The 21089-nt window shown below is 37.2% G+C and overlaps 2 protein-coding genes across 2 annotated transcripts in view; both read left to right on the forward strand.

Moving 5' to 3' along the window:
• LOC106130426 (heterogeneous nuclear ribonucleoprotein L) overlaps positions 1 to 21089 on the forward strand; it is a 276610-nt gene that overhangs the window by 251701 nt on the left and 3820 nt on the right. The window contains exons 6-14 of the mRNA XM_013329264.2: positions 2523 to 2603; positions 9176 to 9255; positions 10662 to 10757; positions 11809 to 11919; positions 12228 to 12349; positions 14890 to 15040; positions 15787 to 15905; positions 17502 to 17590; positions 17991 to 18114. Of these exons, the coding sequence (XP_013184718.1) occupies positions 2523 to 2603; positions 9176 to 9255; positions 10662 to 10757; positions 11809 to 11919; positions 12228 to 12349; positions 14890 to 15040; positions 15787 to 15905; positions 17502 to 17590; positions 17991 to 18114 (973 nt within the window). The remainder of the gene's footprint in view (positions 1 to 2522; positions 2604 to 9175; positions 9256 to 10661; positions 10758 to 11808; positions 11920 to 12227; positions 12350 to 14889; positions 15041 to 15786; positions 15906 to 17501; positions 17591 to 17990; positions 18115 to 21089) is intronic.
• LOC106130424 (protein FAM114A2-like) lies at positions 12561 to 14757 on the forward strand. Its single transcript, XM_013329263.2, has one exon. The coding sequence runs from the start codon at positions 12697 to 12699 to the stop codon at positions 14386 to 14388; it is 1692 nt and encodes a 563-aa protein (XP_013184717.1). The 5' UTR covers positions 12561 to 12696; the 3' UTR covers positions 14389 to 14757.

Here is a 21089-nt window from a genome sequence, read left to right on the forward strand (position 1 = left end):
CATGCTGCTACTAGGAATATACATATGTATTTTCACAATGTATATTAATCTATCAGCTATTTACATAAGCACAAATAAGTAACTACATATCACACGACACGACACCTTAACGTTTCATATTATGTGTACGTTCTAATTAGTCGACCAATTCTTAGCTCATGAAATGGCTGTCATCGAAAAATATAAAATAATATCACATTGTGGTGCCATGGTCCAATTTGTAAAAGTGAGACGTTATTCTCCTTAGAGTAACTGGAATTTATATGATCAATAGAAGCCATTTTGCGAGTTATATATTAGTCGATTAAATGCAGACAGCAGGCAAACATGCAAGCAGACAAGCAGATAAACGGTACGTAATACTTACAATAATGCAGTAATACCTAGTTGTATAACCCACAGTTACAAAACGCAAAAGCCACAATCCATCTTTGATTTTCCTTAATTAGATCTAGATCTGGGGTTGATCTTCTAACAACGACTCTATCCAAAAAATTTAAACCGAAAAGTATGAGTACAATATGTCTTTGATTCACAGATTCATCAGACAAACGACATAATACAGTTTACTCGAGTAAACATTTATATGCTTTAAGAGGATTTGATGTTGGTGCAATGATACAAAGAAGCATTATCCTTAAACAAGTTGTTTTATACACTTACACTGTAGCAGTTAAATGTATGTAATGTAAAAATATCTTAGTTTAATAATAAATAAATATATTGTACTCTTTTCCTTTTTGGCTTATTTTAATTTCATACCCGTAGCGTTATATTCATTACATTTTTCTCTATGTGAAGGCTTAAATGCTGCTTGTAACTATATTCAGTTCCTCGCTTTATTTTACGTATTAGCTTTATGTACAATGAGCGTCACAGAAATCTGAATCTCTTTCTATAGGTTTGATCTGTAATACTGATAGTAAAATGTCAGATTTCAGTGATGCTAATTGTAAACAGCTTGCATCCACAACAGAGTTTTAACTATTAACATACAGATGTACACCCTGAGAAAGAGGAGGTTGGCCATCTTGACCATATTTTACTTTGCATGTATTTACCAACCAAAGGATTTATTGGCATGATTGACATTAAAATTTCTTTTTGGAAAATTAGGAAAACACTACAACATCCAAGTGGCCATAGATTTTAATAGTAATGTAGTCATTAAAATATCTTAGTTGGTAAACCTCATTTTTCTTGTTACAAATTTATATTATAGCTATGTTACTGTAATAGTAATTTTCCATGCACATATAAAACCAAAGACAAACACACTCTATAATATGGATTTAGGAGATATATCCGAAACAGATGAAAGAACAACGAAAGCACAGAACAGCAAAACAAAACCAGACAAAAAGACACAAGACACCAAAGTCTCAACACGATACTATCGGTGTAACTATAACGATTGGAATATATATTTTTGGTTGTATATATATTTGTAGCTTTGAAAATTGGCATGTTAACGCTACGCGAGACAGAGATAGATAATGAGAGATATAACAAGTTGGAAAAGGATGATAAAGAGTGTGTTCGTCTTTTTATATGTGCAGGGAAGTGACGGGGTGCGTCATCGACGACTCGGCTTTCCTTTGACAGATTGGATTGACGGTAAGTGTCAACAGATATCAGGATAAGTTTGTGTTAAGATTTATGATATGGATTCGGAGGGAGATGACAAATTCGCGTTTACAAATCCGTTTGAGTTAGTGACTGTTTCCTTTCCCGGTCGCGGTCTATTTTCATATTCAACAAGAAATTATGCTTAATAGATATAATTAAACGTATTTTTAACCTCAATGCATGTTTATTTTGAAAAATATAACCATTAAGCCTTATTCATCATTCGATTCTAGCCGAAATTTGTGTTTGTAATTAATTTTTTTGCTAGATTGTCTTTCTCAAACTTATTCTAATGAATTTGTTGCAATCAATTTATTTTGCTGTCTCTGACTCCTCCTGCTCCTCTGTGACTCTGTAAAATTCCAATCTAGTGTTGTAAAGAATCAATAACTGCCTTGGCTTACTCATTAAATAATTATGAGTTGTAAGCTATTATGACTTTTACCCCTATTTGTTATACTACAGCCTAATTTTGAGGGGTCGGTACAGTTTACTGAATTAGTTATAACAGAATATCGATCATAGAAGCAAGTAGTTATCCCACTATCAAGCAGAATAGTTAAGTAAGATACAAAGGCTCAAAGCTATTATTTCCAAAATACCAAAATCTACAACCGATGCTTTTACGGCAAGAGTAAAAATCTTGAGGACCTGCACATTGAGGCAACTGAATGTGTAACCATGATCCAATACGGGTTTAGGTTCTCCTGCAAAGTTTCGGAGATCTGATGGGATTCGCTTCCCGCAAAAATCTGACACATTCAATCCAGGATCAATGGTTAATGGCGATTCCCGGGCTCCGGGATGGAACCGGGATGTATATAACAAGAAGCAGTTATGATTTGAATGGTTTCTTTGAACGTTACTAAATGACTATTGTGTCTTGTTCACAGTGTCAGAAGACATGCCGGTCCAGAGAAGCGCTCCGTTACTCCAGTCGCCACAGTTCACAGGAGGAAGGCCGCAGCCCTACAGTAAGTCTTTTTTTGTTACCACTTACTGCAGACTGTGATAGAAAAGTGTCCATTCTTGTCCGTGCAAATAATATGCTGAACGCTCACAAGCTTCTTCGTCAAACAAACAAGGCTCAATTAAAGTGGTTATTGTAGAAAAAATACGATGATTGGGAATTATTAAAATAACTTGCATATGACCAAAAATATATTATTTATTCTACAAACATTTTTCTTCTAGCTAGCGTTTACATTTGTTTTTACTTATTACGAAGAAAAACATTTTAAATACAGTTTACAGTGTGATGTATCCACTACAACCTGTTATTGCAATTTGAAATTGCAGATTACTAAGCCCATTTAAAAACCAAATGGGCTGTTCTTGGCTCACATGGCCTGTTCTTGTCCTATTTAGGCTTAATCATACAACGATCATACAACCCTAGTCACAGTCATACACTGACATCACATTCACATCCTATGCTAGAGTCTTAAGTTTTTAAGCAGCCGAATGGTTTTTATGATCCATTATCATCTTTGGATCCTAAGATTTTTCAGATCAGATCGAAATGCTTAAAACGACTTTAAGTAAACTTGAATCCAAGGGGAAGTTCAGCCTTAATAAAGAGCTCTGAAGTTGTCTAAGCTGGCGCTTTAACGCAATGTCTACAGATAAGATAAACTAAACGGGGGCTTCCACCGGTGTCAATAAGTGGTACATAAAATTCCTGTTATGTGAATAGAAAAATTAAACAGATTGCCAAACCTTTGAATCAGGTTTTCAAATTTTTAGACTATTGTACATATTCGAAAACGGCTTTGGCGATTTCTTTGTAATTTTTAATAGGCACATAGGCACATGAGACTAAATAAAACGATCTAGCAGCCTCATGACTGGAAAATAAATTTTTCCTATATTGTCAAAAATATTTTTCTACGTATGGTTGTTGCCAGCCTTCGATAATAATAGGTGGGTTATTAAAATACCACAAGCTTAGCTCGGTCAGCCAGGTACTCCTATAAAAAGAACGAGACAAAAGTATGTAGTTTGTTTCTATATGGAATCACTTCCTTCCAATACGTGAATGATAAAAATGCAATTTCTACACCAGCACTCACATTAATTCCGTAAAGAAAGTTCCATACGTCCATTATTGTAGTCTTATCAAGGCTTCCAAAACTGCAGCGTTCGGGCGTGATCCCGGACTAGAGACTTAGGACAGAGGGATTTAGCCGTGTCCGAATGCACCCACATCTTACGCCCGTAGTATACATGGGGTCATACGCCGGGCCAGCATTCTTCTTATAGAAATTGTAACGATTTATTAATAACAGTTTGCATAAATGGTGTACGCTCTATTCATTCAGTCCATTTGGTGGACGAGTTATTTTCCAAGCGGCAATCTAGTTTTAGCCATTTCTCTATAGAGGTCTCTGGTCAATCTTCACAGATATCTTGAATTACCTTTGATTCTTAGCTTTGAAGGAAAAAGGCATATTAGGACATAGACTTTGAATTTGTTACGTCTACTTATTACACTTTCAAATTCAAACTTTTATTTGCATAATATGAGTACAACAAGGTCTTAAATTTATATGTATACCAGTTTACCCTTTCGGATGTTGCAAACGTTTATTATGTCTTTGCGTCTTGTCACTGTCATTCTTGGTAATACATACTGGCAGCTAATATATGCCTAAACCAGCGTTTGAGATCCATTTAGGTGTACGTTTGGAAGACTGAAGAACTGGTTTGTGGACTCTTAATATATCATCAATATTAAGGCTTTATCCGTCTAATCTCAGAAGCCAATGTAAGGTCTTAGAACGGTTCACGCAAAGTCATAATGCATATTCACTTTTGCCCTAAAAATCCTTTACTTGTACGAAAACAATAACACGGGCACAATTACAGTGATTCGAAGATCCAATACTGGCTTACTCGTATAGCCTCGGCCAGTCATTTGCACAGTATGTACCCTGGCGTTTACCAAATCCTTCGTTGTTAAAGCGCATTGGCATTGTTCGATCGATGTTCGTTTCCAATTCAATCGGAATTGTTTAGTTCTACTGAAACTTGGTTTCCTTTGAACTGCCTTTCGACTCTTAAGGAGAGTTTCGAGATATTGTTAAACCTATGTACAGGAAGGGTGGCGTAGATCTAACTAATACACCTACGTTTCGTAAAAACCTGTAGTATGCAGAGCTTGTGGCAAGTGGAAAGATGTAGCCTCTGCCTACCCTTCCGGGAAAAAGGCGTGATTTTATGTAGGCATCATGAAGATCAACATCCAATCAAGCTGCTTATGTTTCCAAAGGCTCTTCTTAAAATGGTCTCCCAAGTTCAACTGCAGTTGCTTTACAAACCTTCTCTCTCTTTGGTAGTGGTTATAATTTATCGCCGAAGAGGTCAACAACAACAACAGGACAACAGGGTCCGTGCCTGCGTTCGTGCGTGCAATCGTGCTATGAACCGAGTCTACGGTTTTCTCGAATCGATCTAAATAGGTATAATGACATCAAAAATTGTACCCGTTTACGTTGCATATTTCTGGTTTCCCAACCTAATTCAAAGCTTATGGCCTAGCTGCTTAGGCTCAGTTTCTCATCATTATTGTATCCTGAATTCGAGGAAACCGCGGTAGAACTAGCAGACCTATAAATCTACTTGAGTGAAAATTGCATGCATAAAAGATAACTCTCTCGTATGGAAAGGTAGGTAAATGAGCCATTCGGATCGAATTTCAATGAAATTTAAATTTTTCTTTAAGGCCAAGAAAGAATGGAATAGAGTGTGATGTTCATAATAAGAAAGATTAAAACTTTTTTTAAATGTTTCTTTATTTTTAATCGGTATTCGTTTAATTAAAAATATCTTTTAATGATGCAATTTTTTTATTGCCCATACATTTTTTCTTTAGAACTAAACTCTAACAAAGCCGAAAAGAAAGATGAAAAATTGGGACACAATCACAATAAAAAGTGGCAACTGAAAAGGTGCATCGAAAGTAGGGCGCGCCCTTTCAGTTGCGCGTCGGACGCATGTTGAAACAGTACCGCGCAATAGATCCAGAGGTGGAAGATACAAATTAGAGCTGTCAGTTGCATCACGATTTATCGATATGAGTATGTACTGCGGAATAGTTGCAGTAATAAAGAGAAGTAACTTTGACTTGTTTAATCTATATATATAAAACTCTTTTGTTACTGAGTAACTAGCTGACAAACTGACTGAAAGACAACGCACAGCCAAACCCGCTGGGTCTAGAGATTGAAATTTGGCGTGTAAGTTTCTTATGTGGACCGTGGGGTGCATAAAGAGAATTTTCAAAACTCTTGCAAGGACTAGATTTAAAAGGATTTTTTTAATCACGCGCTGGCGGAGCTACCGTCGTTTCAGAGACTGATCGAATCGAAGCATGGTGAAATTAAATCTCCTGCAAAATTGGCTATTTTGAGTACGATAATTTTGTGAACTCGGTCATTTCATCTCTCAGTAGCTTCTTTTTAGGAATACCGCCTATTAAAAAGACCTGGATGATATAATTCAAACTATCGATAGTTCCAGCACTACCGCACGCGACAGTGCGCCCTCGGTGTTGCTAGCCCTAAATAATTCATAAATTCCGCTCGCGTGTCAGTATTGCCGTGCCACTGAATTCACCGCGGTATTTTATAGAGAGTATTTTATATCTGTGGATTACACTTGACATAGATTGTTCAACATGGAATCGTCCTATGAATGCGATTGTTCAAACGTACAAACGTTGTTCTCGTTTATACACATCGATTTAACCCTTGTGTCCTCTTCTGCTTGCAATTCCCGATACACCCTCACCTGTCTGGAGAGGAGGCCGTGGTGCGTCTTTGTCCATTGTTCTAGTAGGTAAGGTTTTTACACCAAGAGACTCCTGATTTCTGCAATCTTTGACGATCGTTTTTGGCCATATTGGATCACACCACACATCTCACACCAAAAATAACTAAAGCTTAAATAATCGATTCAATCGAAAGAAAGTTATAATAGTTAGAACTACCAAACAAAACAATTCCACCAATAGACCGCTTAATTATTCAGCACCGAAATTTTAATGTCAACCGCCCCGACGAGTTTCACTAAAAAAAAGGCCACGCTACGCCCATAAAATTTTAAAGTATTACAGTGGCAGGTGTGAGCGCAAACATCGGTACAGGTGCGATGAAAAACGTGGCCTTTTTTTTTCTTTTATCATTACCATTTTCAGCGGACACGCTCGCGTACCGTATATATTTGTTTTCTAAAATAAAATAAGCCCCGTACATGGCAACATCGTAAATTTAAATGTTTACAGCCGTAACGGCAGTAGATTAACTCGTTTTAATGTCCAAGTGGAGTTTAATTTTGTAGCAATATTCGTTTCATTATCGCGTTTAACGCATTATAATGCTATTCGTTTTGGCTGATAAGCTTGGTAATACTTTCTTTATATAGCTCTTTTCCAATTATTGTTTACACAATAAAAAATTCTGATTTACCAACTCTCGCACTCAACCCTATTGTTGATTTGGGGTTTTGATGTCAATTTTATATTTTAAATCTTATTAATTTATGGTGAACAAATTCATTTTCTTCCTCAGTTTCTTTTAACTAATTAGTAACGCCCTTAATGGAGATCTTTAAAAATTTATTAGGAGCAGCGAAATGATTATTTTTATTCAAACCACGACAAAAAAACATAATGTAAATAAGTCTCTAGCCTATTAATTCCTGCCCCGTCAAATGTATGGCTTTCAAGCAATTAATCGACATAGCGTATGCTTTTAAACAATTAACCAGTACACCGCGAGTGTAAAATATTCACCGGACCGTTGTAAATGTATTTTGCTTAAAACAGAATTGTGAAATATTCTCGTCGTAAATAACGCAACATTATAATACGATTCAATTTAAAAATTGATGGACACAACAGAAAGGGCAATGAGTTTGATCGTGCTTTTCAAATAATTACACATAACAATATTAATATATAAAGATGCAAGGGATAATGTTAAAGAAGAACACACACGTGGAGAAAGGAGTAAAAGACTTGAAAGCATCAAACACATAATTCTTATTGAACATACACAAGCCAAGTCATAATAAAATCAAACAACAAACAGTACTTACCTCTATTCTTCTATATTACAAATGAAAACGCAAACAGAAATACCTTTGGAACCAAAATTTGAAGTTATAAAGAAATCTATGAATTTATCGGAAGACCAATCGACAGATCCATCAAGTGCGACCCAGGGTACAACCAGATCGTGTAGCGAAGACACGTGCAGTCAACACAGTCAGCATTCGTGCGAACATTCACAAAATGGTTTGTACGAATCAGCCCGGAAGATCTTATCGATGTATGTCAATAATCTTCGCTTTCCATTTAAGTTTAGATTTTTGCATCCATAAGTAAAAAAAAGTGTAGCAATTTTTGACAAATTAAAATTTTTGCTCCATGTAAAACCAATTTTCTCGTATCATCTCGTAATACCTTTCTCTTCTGTAACCTGATCAATATCGGCTTCAACATTTCAATTGTGTGTCCCGTGCGAACCCGTACTTATTTGGAAAGCTAAGACTCACTAATACCCTATAGAATAACGTGAACTTGTTTTACTTACCTAGACGATAGCATGATGGTATCCATTAACCTAGTTGTCCGTAAGTTGTGTTTTAGTGATACCTAACTTAGTTTGTAATGGTTTAGAGCGTAATAACAGTTCTGACAAGTTACTGATTTTGAAACCTTCAACTTGAATATTCTATGGAATTCTACTGTTGATATACAATTTGCAAATACACCAATACACTTATATATTTTATCCAAATAGTTAATGCAGAAGTTTATTTAATGTTAAGACATTCTACGCTTTGAACATAAATTTACTTATACTAAGATATTTGATAAACATTTCTTGTTTGAACTTTACATTGAAATAAGTATAAGATCATAATTCAAATATTATTATATATAACATTTCATGCTTTATATTGTTGACATGTATTATCAATCACAATACAAATACAATAAATAATTCCAACAAATACAGACTTTCATTTCAATTAAACCCACGCAAGTCCCTTGTGCATGAATGTTATGTGAATTTCCTTATACCTATTATATCTTGTTTGATGTTATAAAACATTGCACGATTTGTATGTATAGACTAATTTAGTCACAATATATACAAATTGTTTTAGTCCTCGCACTTGGTGTTGTGATAATTCAAAAAGATTATTAGAGATTAGAATTTATCTTAAGGGTAATTCGATAAAAAATTAAATAACTGTTTAGATACCCAAGCATTGATTTTGTACCTGCAGTAAAGGCTGATTTACAAATAGACAACACTAACCTTAGCAAAGGAGTGGTGATGACAAAAGAAGAATGAGTTTGAACATTAGGAGCGGTATTTGCCCAGCTACGAAAAAAAAACAATAAGTTGGATAGTGATCTCAAAATTTAGAAGCTAAGTTCTATATGTTAAACTGTACAACCCATTTTATTTTACTGTAATGGGATCATTAGCTGTAACATAATAACCAATAATTTTACTATGTTTAATTTCAGACATGGATTATGGTAGCGGAGGACCCCCGCCCCCAGGTATGAAGATGGAGAGACACGGGCCTCCGCCACCTCATCATCCGGTAAAGAAAGCATATTTATATTATAAAGGCTAATAAACTTATTTTAGGGAAGGGGCTAGCAACCTGTCGCCATTAAAATCTCAAATCCGTCATTCAGCCATAGAGTTTAACGTGGTCTTGATAAGGATTATTGTCTGTCCGTCCCATAAGGGTGGACTTGATTAAATGTATGAAACATTATAAAGGCTCGATGAATCTGTTAGTGAACATGTAAGGAAAGGATATTTACGTTCCAATGGCTTATTGAATATGGCTACAAAATCAGTATTATTCTTTTTCTGAAGCGTAATCATTCACAATATTCTGAATTCATCTCAATTTGAAGGAACTAATTTCGCTAATTTCAGTTTTAAACTTAATTGAAATCAGGTTAACAGTTTCTATGCTCTAAGTGTGGGTCAGAATGCGTGAGCGGTGCCCCTCGGGAGAGGTTTCATTTAGTGCACAATCAAATCATTAAATTTCAATTAGCAATTAAGTCCGCTACGACCCAGACCCACAGAGTTGTTTGTGATTTTGTAAATATGGACGTGTTTCACAATTACAAATTTTGTTCCGGTGACAACAGTTCTTGCTAGACGTGCTTTCTGACCATAAGTTATCATTTTCTCAGATATTTTGCCCATATTGTGAAGCATATGTCCCTTTTCGTGTATGCTTTCTTAGATTATCTTTATTCTTTAGTCGACTAGGTGTATCCAGTGACTTCTATTATATGAGTATTTTTTATTCGTTTATTTTTGGCCTATACCTATGTAAATAGAAAAATTACTATTCATGTAGGTATTTTTTGTGGTCTAAGGGATAATGTAATACTGTATCATTAGATTTTTTAGACTATTGGAGGTATTATAATAATTGTGAATTGTAAATGTGCCGTATGGTTCCCGGCACCATTACAAAAAAGAATAGGACCACTCCATCTGTTTCCCACGGATGTCGTAAAAGGCGACTATGGGATATAAACTCGGCTTATAAACTTGGGATTCCTCTTTTAGGCGATGGGCTAGCAACCTGTCACTATTTGGATCTCAATTCCATCACAAAGCTAAACAGCTGAGCGTGGCCTATCAGTCTTTTCAAGACTGTTGGCTCTGTCTACCCCGCTAGGGATATAGACGTGATTATATGCATGTATGCATAATAATTATATTTTAGTAGGTAAAAACAAAGTTACAAGTAAAAGACAAAAAAAAGACATATATCGTAGTCAAATCGACGACGTTCTGGAGAAAGGCAAGGTGAAATGTTCCCAGGAAGATTTCACGAAAAAATTGATGTTGTTGTCGAAACAAAAAATGTAGAGGTCGTAGCAAATGCGAAGATGCTGTAAATGTAAAAGATAAGGTGCCTACTCCATCCCAGAAAGATGTGGGATTATACCTTTATATTGTGTTATTTTACAGCGAGACGGACGTGGTTACGGTCCAGAGGGTTACGGGGGGGAAGGGTTCGTGCCTCCCCCGCCTATGCACCATCCGCCCATGCCGCCACAGAATCAGGTATTTGGAGTGTTTTTGTCTTCTATATTCTTACTTCCTTTACTATTATACCAATTTTATGAAGTTGTCCAGTTTGATGGGCCCTTTGCATACTTGTACCATCTTATCTTTCAAATCTTTGCATGTTCGCTGTTGCACAGTGAGCTGTTACGTTTTGGGGATACTCTTAATGAATGCTTATTGATAAGAAAGACGATTGTTCGTTTCGGATGCTAAACCATTGTATCCGCTCTTATCTGATGGCAGTGTTACAAGCCGGTTAAATGTACGAATATATATGCTAGCTGTTGCCCGCGTCCGCGTAACCCACACTAAAAATGACGAAGTTTCATACAAACTTGCAACCCCAGGTTCACCCCCTTAGGAATAGAATTTGCAAAAATCCTTTCTTAGTAGATCCCTCCTAATTAAAATATACCTTCCTGCCAAATTTCATCTTTATTGGCTCAGTAGATTTCGAGATTTCGTGATTCCTAAGTGAGTGTTTTTTGCTTTTATATATATAGAAGAAGAAGATAGAAGATTAGAATTATCATATTTTGATCTGATTACGACCAATTGATCTGGCCACCTAGTTGATGAGCAAACATCTTCAATGTCAAATTTGTTAACACAAAACAATATAAAAGAGACCTCAGGGCCAGTTGAAGTGGGCTATTATAAATAATTGAAAGTATAAAAAGATGAAACAGATAGTTTTGAAATAAATAACGGTAATGCTCAATGCATTACCGCCGAGCTTGCATGAAGAGAGTTATGAATGTGGATGAAGTTGAAGTGGGCTATTATAAATAATTGAAAGTATAAAAAGATGAAACAGATAGTTTTGAAATAAATAACGGTAATGCTCAATGCATTACCGCCGAGCTTGCATGAAGAGAGTTATGAATGTGGATGAAGCAAAGGAAGTATGCAGGGATCGTGGCAAGTGGAAAGAGGTAGTCTCTGCCTACCCCTCCGGGAAAGAGGCGTGAGTTTATGTATGTATGTATGTATTACCGTTGGTACATTGGTTTAACAATATATGATAGAAACAAATGTGAATTTTCAGGGCGGTCCACCGCAACAAGGCGCCGTCATGATGGTGTACGGGCTGGACCCTCAGACAGCGAACGCGGATAGACTCTTCAACTTGTGTTGTCTCTACGGCAATGTCGTTAGAGTGAGTTTCACAAACTTTTATTTAGTGGATTACTTTGAGACATTATTACTTCTTCTGTTTGTATTATGGTTGTAATAAAGATTGATCTCCATATAAGGTGATTCTTCTTAAACATTTTATTGATTTCTTCAAATATATTAATCATGTTTTATAGAAAGTTGTGTTTGAAGTTACGTATTTAAATAATTATGTAGTTTTTCCACCAGATAAGTTCATGGAAATGAATTTGTTTAAATATCACCCATGATTGAAAAGGTACATAATTGTTTTAATATAAAATCCAAATAATGCTTTCACTTTTTCATCAGATAAAGTTTTTGAAGACGAAAGAGGGCACGGCCATGGTGCAAATGGGCGACGCGGTGTCAGTGGAAAGGTGCGTTCAGAACTTGAACAACGTCACGGTCGGAGACTACACTTTGACTTTAGCGTAAGTATTTTTAAGTCAGGCTTTATGTAAAGTGGAGGTTTTTTAATTAGTTAGACTGTAACATTTCTGTGATTTTGATTATTCTTTATGCTTTGAAAGGATATACTCCCATCGTTGTAGTATTGTCATCAGGACGAGAGCTTATGGTGGAAACTCAGAGATATAGAAGGAACTCTTTAGATTTGATAGCCATAGTGTTTATAAGGCTGCCAATTGCTGCTGATGATTTGTCAACACGTTGAAGGAAAACAAATACTTTTTATTTTATTTTATTGCGCTAAATATTTCCGTTCATCCTCTTCCATAAAGATAATAAAGATCTTAAATCGTTAGTTGTTAAAACGAAGATGCCTACAAGTGACAGCGAAGACTTTGAGAGCGCAGACGAAGGCCAAAGTGTCTCCGACAAGAAGGAAAGAAAAAAACGTCTTTCTTCATCCAATTATAGTGATAATGCTTTGGAAACTGATCAAGAGCTTCACGAATCTTCAGGCAAAACCCTACTGAAGAAAATACAGACAACAAATGATGGGTGGGATGACTTTGATATAGATGAAAATGAGACTAGTGACACACCTGTCCCAACAAAGCACAAAGAACTGAGTATAGACAAGAAAGCAGAAGTTTCAGAAGAGAGTGAGTTACAGAACAAAAAATCGAAGCCAAAAGAGAGTGAGTCACAAGACACAGGGTGGGATGACTTTGGTGACTGGGGTCAGGATGTAGAGAATGTGGATATTAAGAATAATACTCAACCAAAACTAACCCTATCCCAAAGGCAACCAGATAAAGACATCCACGAGGTGACAGATAGACTTGCAGCCACTTCCACCAAGAGTTCTGGATCTGGCTGGGGGTGGGGTTGGGGGGTAGACTCGCTGCTCAGCTCCGCAACGGCTGGCATAACTACCATCACAAGTCAGGTCTCACAGGGCATATCAACGGTTCTAGAGACAGGTATCGGAGCCCCGGACCCTGAAGAACTGGCCAGGCGGAATTTGCAAGAGAGTGAGTCCAAATCGACCAGGTCTGAGGAGGAACCTGACGAGGAGCCAGAGAAGAATGCTGGTGAAGCTGCGTTTCCATTTGGGAGCCTCATATCTGGGGTCACCAAGTTTGTTGGAACTACAGGCACTAAAGTGATATCAGGCGGGCTAGACACGCTAGAAACGATAGGAAAGAAGACCATGGAAGTGTTACAAGATGGGGATCCCGGGCTCGTCAAGAAACGGGCCATGCTCGGCCTGGAGTCCGGCGACAAGCCGGTATTATCCCAAGTCCTGAGGGAAGCGAAAGAGAAGGCGGAGGAAGATGACAGGAGAAAAGAGGAGAAGAGGGAAGCGAAGGAGGTCCATTACGAGACTCTGTTTGATGATTTCGAAGGTCTAGTACACTTAGAAGCACTGGAAATGCTTTCGAGGCAAGTCACCATGAGGATAGAGGAACGATTGAGAGCTGCTGGTCCTGAGAAGAGACAGGATATTAAGGAAACGCTCCAGCAAGTCTCTGAGCTATGCGAAATGCCTGATGAAGAAGAGGAAGATGAAGAGGAATCGCCGGGTGAGGGGTCGAAAGCAGATGCTCTGCATGAGAAGCTTCAAACAGCTACACAAGATTTGGGTTTGAAGTTACAATTTCAGCCGCTAGTGAAGCAATACACCGACACCCTATCGTGGCTCGACTCCTCAGAACCCACATCGCAAAAGGCGGTGTACAAGCGCAGTGTGAGCGCTTTAGCACAATCCACTGCTTTATCAGTCGAGATATATCACAAATCGGCTGAGATGCTGTTAGTGAAGACGAGGAGATCAACGGCAGACGAGGCTGATGCATTGACACAAATGACCGTAGTCCTGACGAAACATATCGGTGAACTGGCAACACTGTTCACGGAGAAATTGAACTCTATCACTGAAGAGAATAAGGAGCAGAATAATAATTACATCACTAACATATTTTTAGAGGCTGGTAACAGTTCAACATATATACAGAACGCGTTCCAACTCACATTACCAATTCTGCAGATTGGAGCAGTGTAAATTATTATAAAAGAATCAGTGTAAATTAGATATAAAATCAGTGTAAATTAGATATAAAATCAGTGTAAATTAGTATAACATACATAATTATGTATATTAATAAAACCGTGTGGTTCCCGGCACTATTACAAAAAAGAATAGGACCACTCCATCTCTTTCCCATGGATGTCGTAAAAGGCGACTAAGGGATAGGCTTATAAACTTAGGATTCCTCTTTTAGGCGATGGGCTAGCAACCTGTCACTATTTGAATCTCGGTTCTATCATTAAGCCAAATAGCTGAACGTGGCCATTCAGTCTTTTCAAGACTGTTGGCTCTGTCTACCCCGCAAGGGATATAGACGTGACCATATGTATGTATGTATGTATGTGTTTATAATTAGTTCTCTGATACTTGAATTTGGTGGTCGTCATGTTTAGTGGCATATAAAAAACAAGTTAAGATTCGAATGCGATTGAGATTTTTTAAATTTGTTTAATTGTATCACTTGTATCATTCCAGATTTTCTAAACAAGCATATCTATCGGAAGTCATGAATCCGTACCCACTACCCGACAAGAGCCCGTCGTTCAAGGATTACGTGGGGAACAAAAACAATCGCTTTCTCACACCCGCATCCATACACAAGAACAGAATACAGCCCCCTTGCAAGGTAATGTCTGATACATACATATGGCCACGTCTATATCCCTTGCGGGGTAGACAGAGCCAACAGTCTTGAAAAGACTGATAGGCCACGTTCAGCTGTTTGGCTTAATGATAGAATTAAGATTTAGATAGTGACAGCTTGCTAGCCCATCGCCTAAAAAAAAAGAATCTCAATATTGTAAGCCTATCCCTTAGTCGCCTTTTACGACATCCATGGGAAAGAGATGGAGTGGTCCTATTCTTTTTTGTATTGGTGCCGGGAACCACACGGCAATATCTGATACGTACACGCATATATCCACGTCAAGACAGAATGGCCACGTTCAGCTTGTGGCGACATCGATGTACACAAAAATGAAATCACGCGACGCTATCAGTCAAAAACAGCGAAAAGTCTTCAGTCGGTCGGTCAGTCGTCAAATCAAGCAAACAAAGATTTCACGGATTGGAGCATATATACAACCTCCGACACAACATCTTCGGAGCCGCGGTTACCCAGGCATCACACCTAGCCTGGCGGAAGAGCTTTCCTTTGGTGGCGGTTGAGCCGAATCATCGCTCCCGCTACAAGCTGTAAGGTTTAATTATAGAATCGAGATTCAAATAGTGACAGCCCATAGCCCAATAGAAGAATCGAAAGGGTTTGACTTTTAGAATCTGCACGGAAAGAGAAGCAGCTGGCACACACTCTGTTTTTTCACCGCTAGCAGAGCAGCGTGGAAGTAAACGAACATTTTGAAAATATTCCAGGTGCTGCATTTCTTCAACACGCCGCCGGACGTGTCGGACGAGCAGCTGCTGTCGGTGTTCAAGGACTACGGCGTCACGCCGCCACACACCATCTCCAAGTTCCCACTCAAGAGCGAACGGTCTGTTAATCATACTCTGTTTCTGTTTCTCATCATCTCTCGAGCGTGGTACGATGAGAGATACTATGTTTCTCATCATCTCTCGAGCACGCAACGATGACAGAAACTACCTATGTTTCTCATCATCTATACTAATATTATAAAGCTGAAGAGTGTTTGTTTGTTTGTTTGAACGCGCTAATCTCAGTAAGTACTGGTTCGAATTGAAAAATTATTTTTGCATTGAATAGACCATTTATCGTGGATGGCCTTAGGCTGTATAACATCACGCTGCAACTAAGTATAAGGAGCAAAGAATTAATGGAAAATGTGAAAAAAAAAACGGGGAAGATTGTTCATCCTTGAAGGCTTCAATGATGCCCAAAATAACTATTCCACGCGGACGAAGTCGCGGGCACAGCTAGTCCTAAATATATGCATTCATAAAATCACACCTTTTTCTCGGAGGGGTAGGCAGAGACTACATCTTTCCACTTGCCACGAGCTTTGCATACTTCTTTTGCTTAATCCACATGCAAGCTCGGCGGTTTCGGGCACTCTTGACCTGGCCCTTTGCCGGTAAAACATCCTTAATTTGATCAAGATACATCATAATTGAGGCCTTCATCTAGGCCTTCTCGTCATCCTCCTAGCGTTAGACCCAGTTGCGTCCACATGAGAAGAGCCCGGGGTCCTCATCTAATATCAAGCTTTTCCGCGAAACGACTACTGCCGACCTGTGCACACTTGCAGGGCAATTTACTTTGATCACTACATCAACTTGCCTGATTGTGCAGAATTGCTCATCATGTTTTGTCTCTCTCTCATCATAGAGATCCTATAAATGTTCAATAAGTGGTTTCATTGAATTTCGGGCAAAGGAATTCTCACAGCACACCCTTCAACAATGTTTTTCTGATTACACAATGGGTGTAAAATTACCTTAAAGATTGAATTTTCAGAGGCCCATAATACGCTGTATAAGGCTTTGGAAAAATTTAAACAGGCGTTAGAGGTTGAAGAAAGTGTACACTAAAAAAAGTTGTAAGGAATTAAAAAATGGTGCATATCTCAAAGGCATTAAGCAAAAACAGTGTGCCAGTGTGTGATACGGCAAGCATAACCTGAAGATTGATAGTCATGGGTTGGTGATGGGAATTATATTGGCTGACACCAATTTGCCTAGGAATGTTTTTGACGTGAAAACTTAAACAGCGTTCTGCACTTTATGGGTACTAAATTTAAAATCCCACCAGAACTGAGTGACCTGGTCGATAATTCGTAAGAAGAATCCGGTGTCATCATGGATCACACATATATGTATGTCAATGGGTGGCAGTTTCATTTTTTACCGCGCCACCGAAGCGAGTGATTTCTTGTGTGTATAATTGACTTCCGAACTAATTTGAATGGAAAAGTGCGTACGATCTGTCAATAGAATATTTAAGTTCGTGGGGCATGAAAATCGGTTGAGTAGTTTTTGAGATTTCACAATTTTGTAAAAGTTTTTAGTATATACGAAGTCTAAGTTCGCGGCGTACAACTAGTAATATATTAATTTAATTTGTCCCTTACAACTCTGTTTTTCTATATGTTTGTATTCATGTCAATTTTCAGATCGTCTTCGGGCCTGATGGAGTTCCAGAATATATCTCAATCCGTCATGGCGATAATGGCATGCAACCACGCGACCATACAACACCCAGGTAACTATAATACTAGTCACACACATATAGTCACGTCTATATCCCTCGCGGGGTAAACAACGGTCTTGAAAAGACTGGAAGGCCATGTTCAGCGGTATAGCTTAATGATGGAACTGCGATTTAAATAGTGACAGATTGCTGGCCCATCGCCTACAAAAAAAATTCAAAGATTATTAGCCTTTCCCTTAGTCCCCTTTTCGATATTCATGGGTTAGACGTGGAATGGTCCTATTTTAAAGTGCCGGGAACCGCACGGCAAAAATTGTATTGTTCATATTAAATAACACCGCGAAAGAAACAGTGGAGTGGTCCTATTCTTTTTGTATTGGTGCCGGGAACCACACGGCACTTTAAATTTATGTAGCATAATAATCTGATGATACCTGCAAAACATTTTCAGGTGCAAAATTCCCGTTCGTTATGAAGCTGTGTTTCTCGTCGACGCGGCAGATCGGCAAGGGGCCGCAGAACAAGTCCGACAACAACAGACAGCAGCAAAACAACGGGCTATCCGTCGAATACTAGTAAGCGATGTTGTGTGCCCCACTGTACATATATACGGTTTAAAAAAAAAGACATGTAAATTGTGCGTTTAGGAACGGAACGTTCTCGGACCAATATTGTTTTTTAAGGTTGGCCGGAATGCCAAAGAGTATAGTTACCGGTTTTGTTTGTGTTTTCAAAGTTTTAGGTTCGATTTTTAAATGTTGAAATGAAATATTTGACGTTGATGTTTCATCAAAAGGCATTAAATATTCGATGAAACGCGACTCGAAACCTGTTTTGGGCAGTGGCGATTATTGAATTTTAATTAACTCGTGACAATATGGCGATAAATTTTTAATTCTCTCATATTTGGCGCTACAAAATGACATTTTTGTCCATTATGTTTATTTTTTTACTGTTCTAAATTTCGTAAAATAAAACTATTGGCAAAATATCTTTGAAAAGTTCTCACTTTTTCTTTGTATGACCGTGACGTAAGGAGCGCAAAAATTTAATACGAATATTTTATGGGAAAACTACAAAGAACCTCTATGCATTATTTCTAATGCTTTCTATGTTTAGACAATAGCCTAGTTAGGATACTAAAGGTGTTCGAATAAGTACCTTAAGACTCTCGTCATTTATAAATTAGTTCAACTTTTAATCTGAAAATAATTTGTATAAACTTTGCGCGCCCTATTATTTACAAATCGAAGTAAGAATAAATTTTTTTTAATTTCAAAGTAAGATTTTTAAACATAATTATCATAGTCATAACGTTTTTATGAATATGATTAGTATTGGGCCCGGATCAGTAGAGCTTGACCATAGATTAGAATCTCTGGGGGTGCAACTATCCATATAATAAATAAATTTCCGAATTAAGCAAAAGGATTGCCCTTTTAAAGTGACATGGATGAAAATCTTTGAGTGGAAATAAACTGAGCACAAACTCAGTTAGAGGTGAGTTCAAGTAAGTTCAGCTCTATTGGTCCAGGCTAGCATTTGACCTTGGCAGAGTTATATTTTGTATGGCAAGTTTGGTTTACATTCGGGCTGAATTTGAAGTAATTATTTTTATGTGCAATAAAAAGTTTACAAACAAAAAAAACAATTAAATGAAAAATCTCGATTTTTTTACTCTTTTCTATTGATAGAATAGAATGATAAAAACTTATTTTTAAAATTTCAACATTATTACGTATAGTTAATTAGTGTTCGTGTCTATAATTTTATTTACACGCAGAAAAAAAAATCGTTTATACATTAAATAACTAAATGCATATAATATCTCAATTGTGATTTCAATAGATATCAATAAATGTTTATTATTTCATTTATATATCCAACTTGCTCTTCAAAGAGTAACTTTGTCAAAAAGTTCTTTTTCGGAAAACATTCGGCCTAAAATATTGTCGACTGCTGTTTTGAGTTACACGATGTGATAACTTTTGTTGTAATTGTTGTTGTAGTATAGTTCTCTTTTTGTTATATACATTTTAAAATTATTGTGAACCTGTGAGCCTAAGCGTATTTCCAAAATTATAAAATTACATAAAGTTTTCTTCCATTCATTATTTTTAAAATACATTTTCTGAAAGAAATGTTTTTTTATTTTATGTGTATAACAAAGTATGTTATTTCTTCTATGTCATTATATCGCTTAAGTACACAATAGTTTTAAAACTGAAAGATAGAATATATGCTTTTTAGAGAAAGAATATACAGCTATTTATATATACCTTTTCCCATATAGACTTATTCTCTAGTCAAAATTGTATTGCATCAATTAAGAAGAAATATAAACGCGGCCTCTTCGGACTGAAATTTTTATTCTTGACAGTTTTATGAATTTTAACTGAATGTTATGATTGTAATCTATATTTTAGGCCCATAGCACACGGCGTATTTTAAACGCGCAGGCGACGCGCGTATTACGAACGCGCGTTTTCGGCACCGTATACGCCGATTGTTGCGTTTGCATCGATGATACAAACGCGCATATGAAGCGCGTTTACGCGCGTTTGAAGCGTTTCAAACGAGGCGCGTATAAAGGAGCGGAGTGAGGCAGAGGGGGAAGGGGGTACGCGTATACGTGCAGTAGAGACGCGTTTCACGATCGCCCCGTGTGCTTAGGTTCTAAAGTTGCGTCCGAATCGCGTTTGAAGTGCTTATACGCGCGTCTCCTGCGCGTCTTCTGTGCGTTTAAAATACGCCGTGTGCTATGGGCCTTAGAGTCTGTGTAGACAAGAGACGTTTTGTTCGCTAAAGACAAAATATTTAAATGCGGATAAAAACGACATAATTTTGTCTATCTTTTAGCACAAAGTCCGTAGTCTATGCGAATTATCTTTACAGTAGGGACCATAGATTTCATGTTACCTAACATCTGTATATTTGCTTGAACACTATAAATGAGTTACTCGTAATACATGGTCGCTAACGCCCTTTAAAATTACTTGCAATATTGTATGTGACGGCGTTATTTCTAGAAAATCATACACGTTTTTTGTATCAATCAAAATCTTTGAAATTTCAACAAGCAAATATAAGATGTCGGTCTTTTTATATGATATACACCTTCTTAGTTGAAATTATATCTATTACAATAATTATATCTATTATATTATAAAGTCTACACGTTTTCCTAAGTCTCTGTTTCATGTATACATCGCGTAAGTGACATATTTGGACACTCGCTAACATAAATGGTTCGCGTACATGTTGGTTCTAAATTCTCGCTTCGTATCTTCATTCTTATCTAAGCCAAATACTAAGCCAAAGTTTATAAATTGTTAGATATAAAAAGAAAAAATGTATTATAGTTATCACACAGAAAGACGTGTTTTTGGCAAAATATTTTCTATTTCGAGTTAGGAATCACTCACAAAAGACAGAAAAAATAGTCTTTTGTTTGCCAAATTCGACGTCATCGTGAATATACGCTGTTGATAAAGACAACTTTGAATAATTTATAGTGCAATCTAGTACACAAGTGTCACTTCTTGAAAAG

Source organism: Amyelois transitella, chromosome 27, assembly GCF_032362555.1.
Source record: "Amyelois transitella isolate CPQ chromosome 27, ilAmyTran1.1, whole genome shotgun sequence".
NCBI lineage: Eukaryota > Metazoa > Arthropoda > Insecta > Lepidoptera > Pyralidae > Amyelois > Amyelois transitella.

Excerpts from the sequence above, each read along its gene's own strand:
- LOC106130424 (XM_013329263.2), top strand. The coding sequence starts at position 12,697 with ATGCCTACAAGTGACAGCGAAGACTTTGAGAGCGCAGACGAAGGCCAA.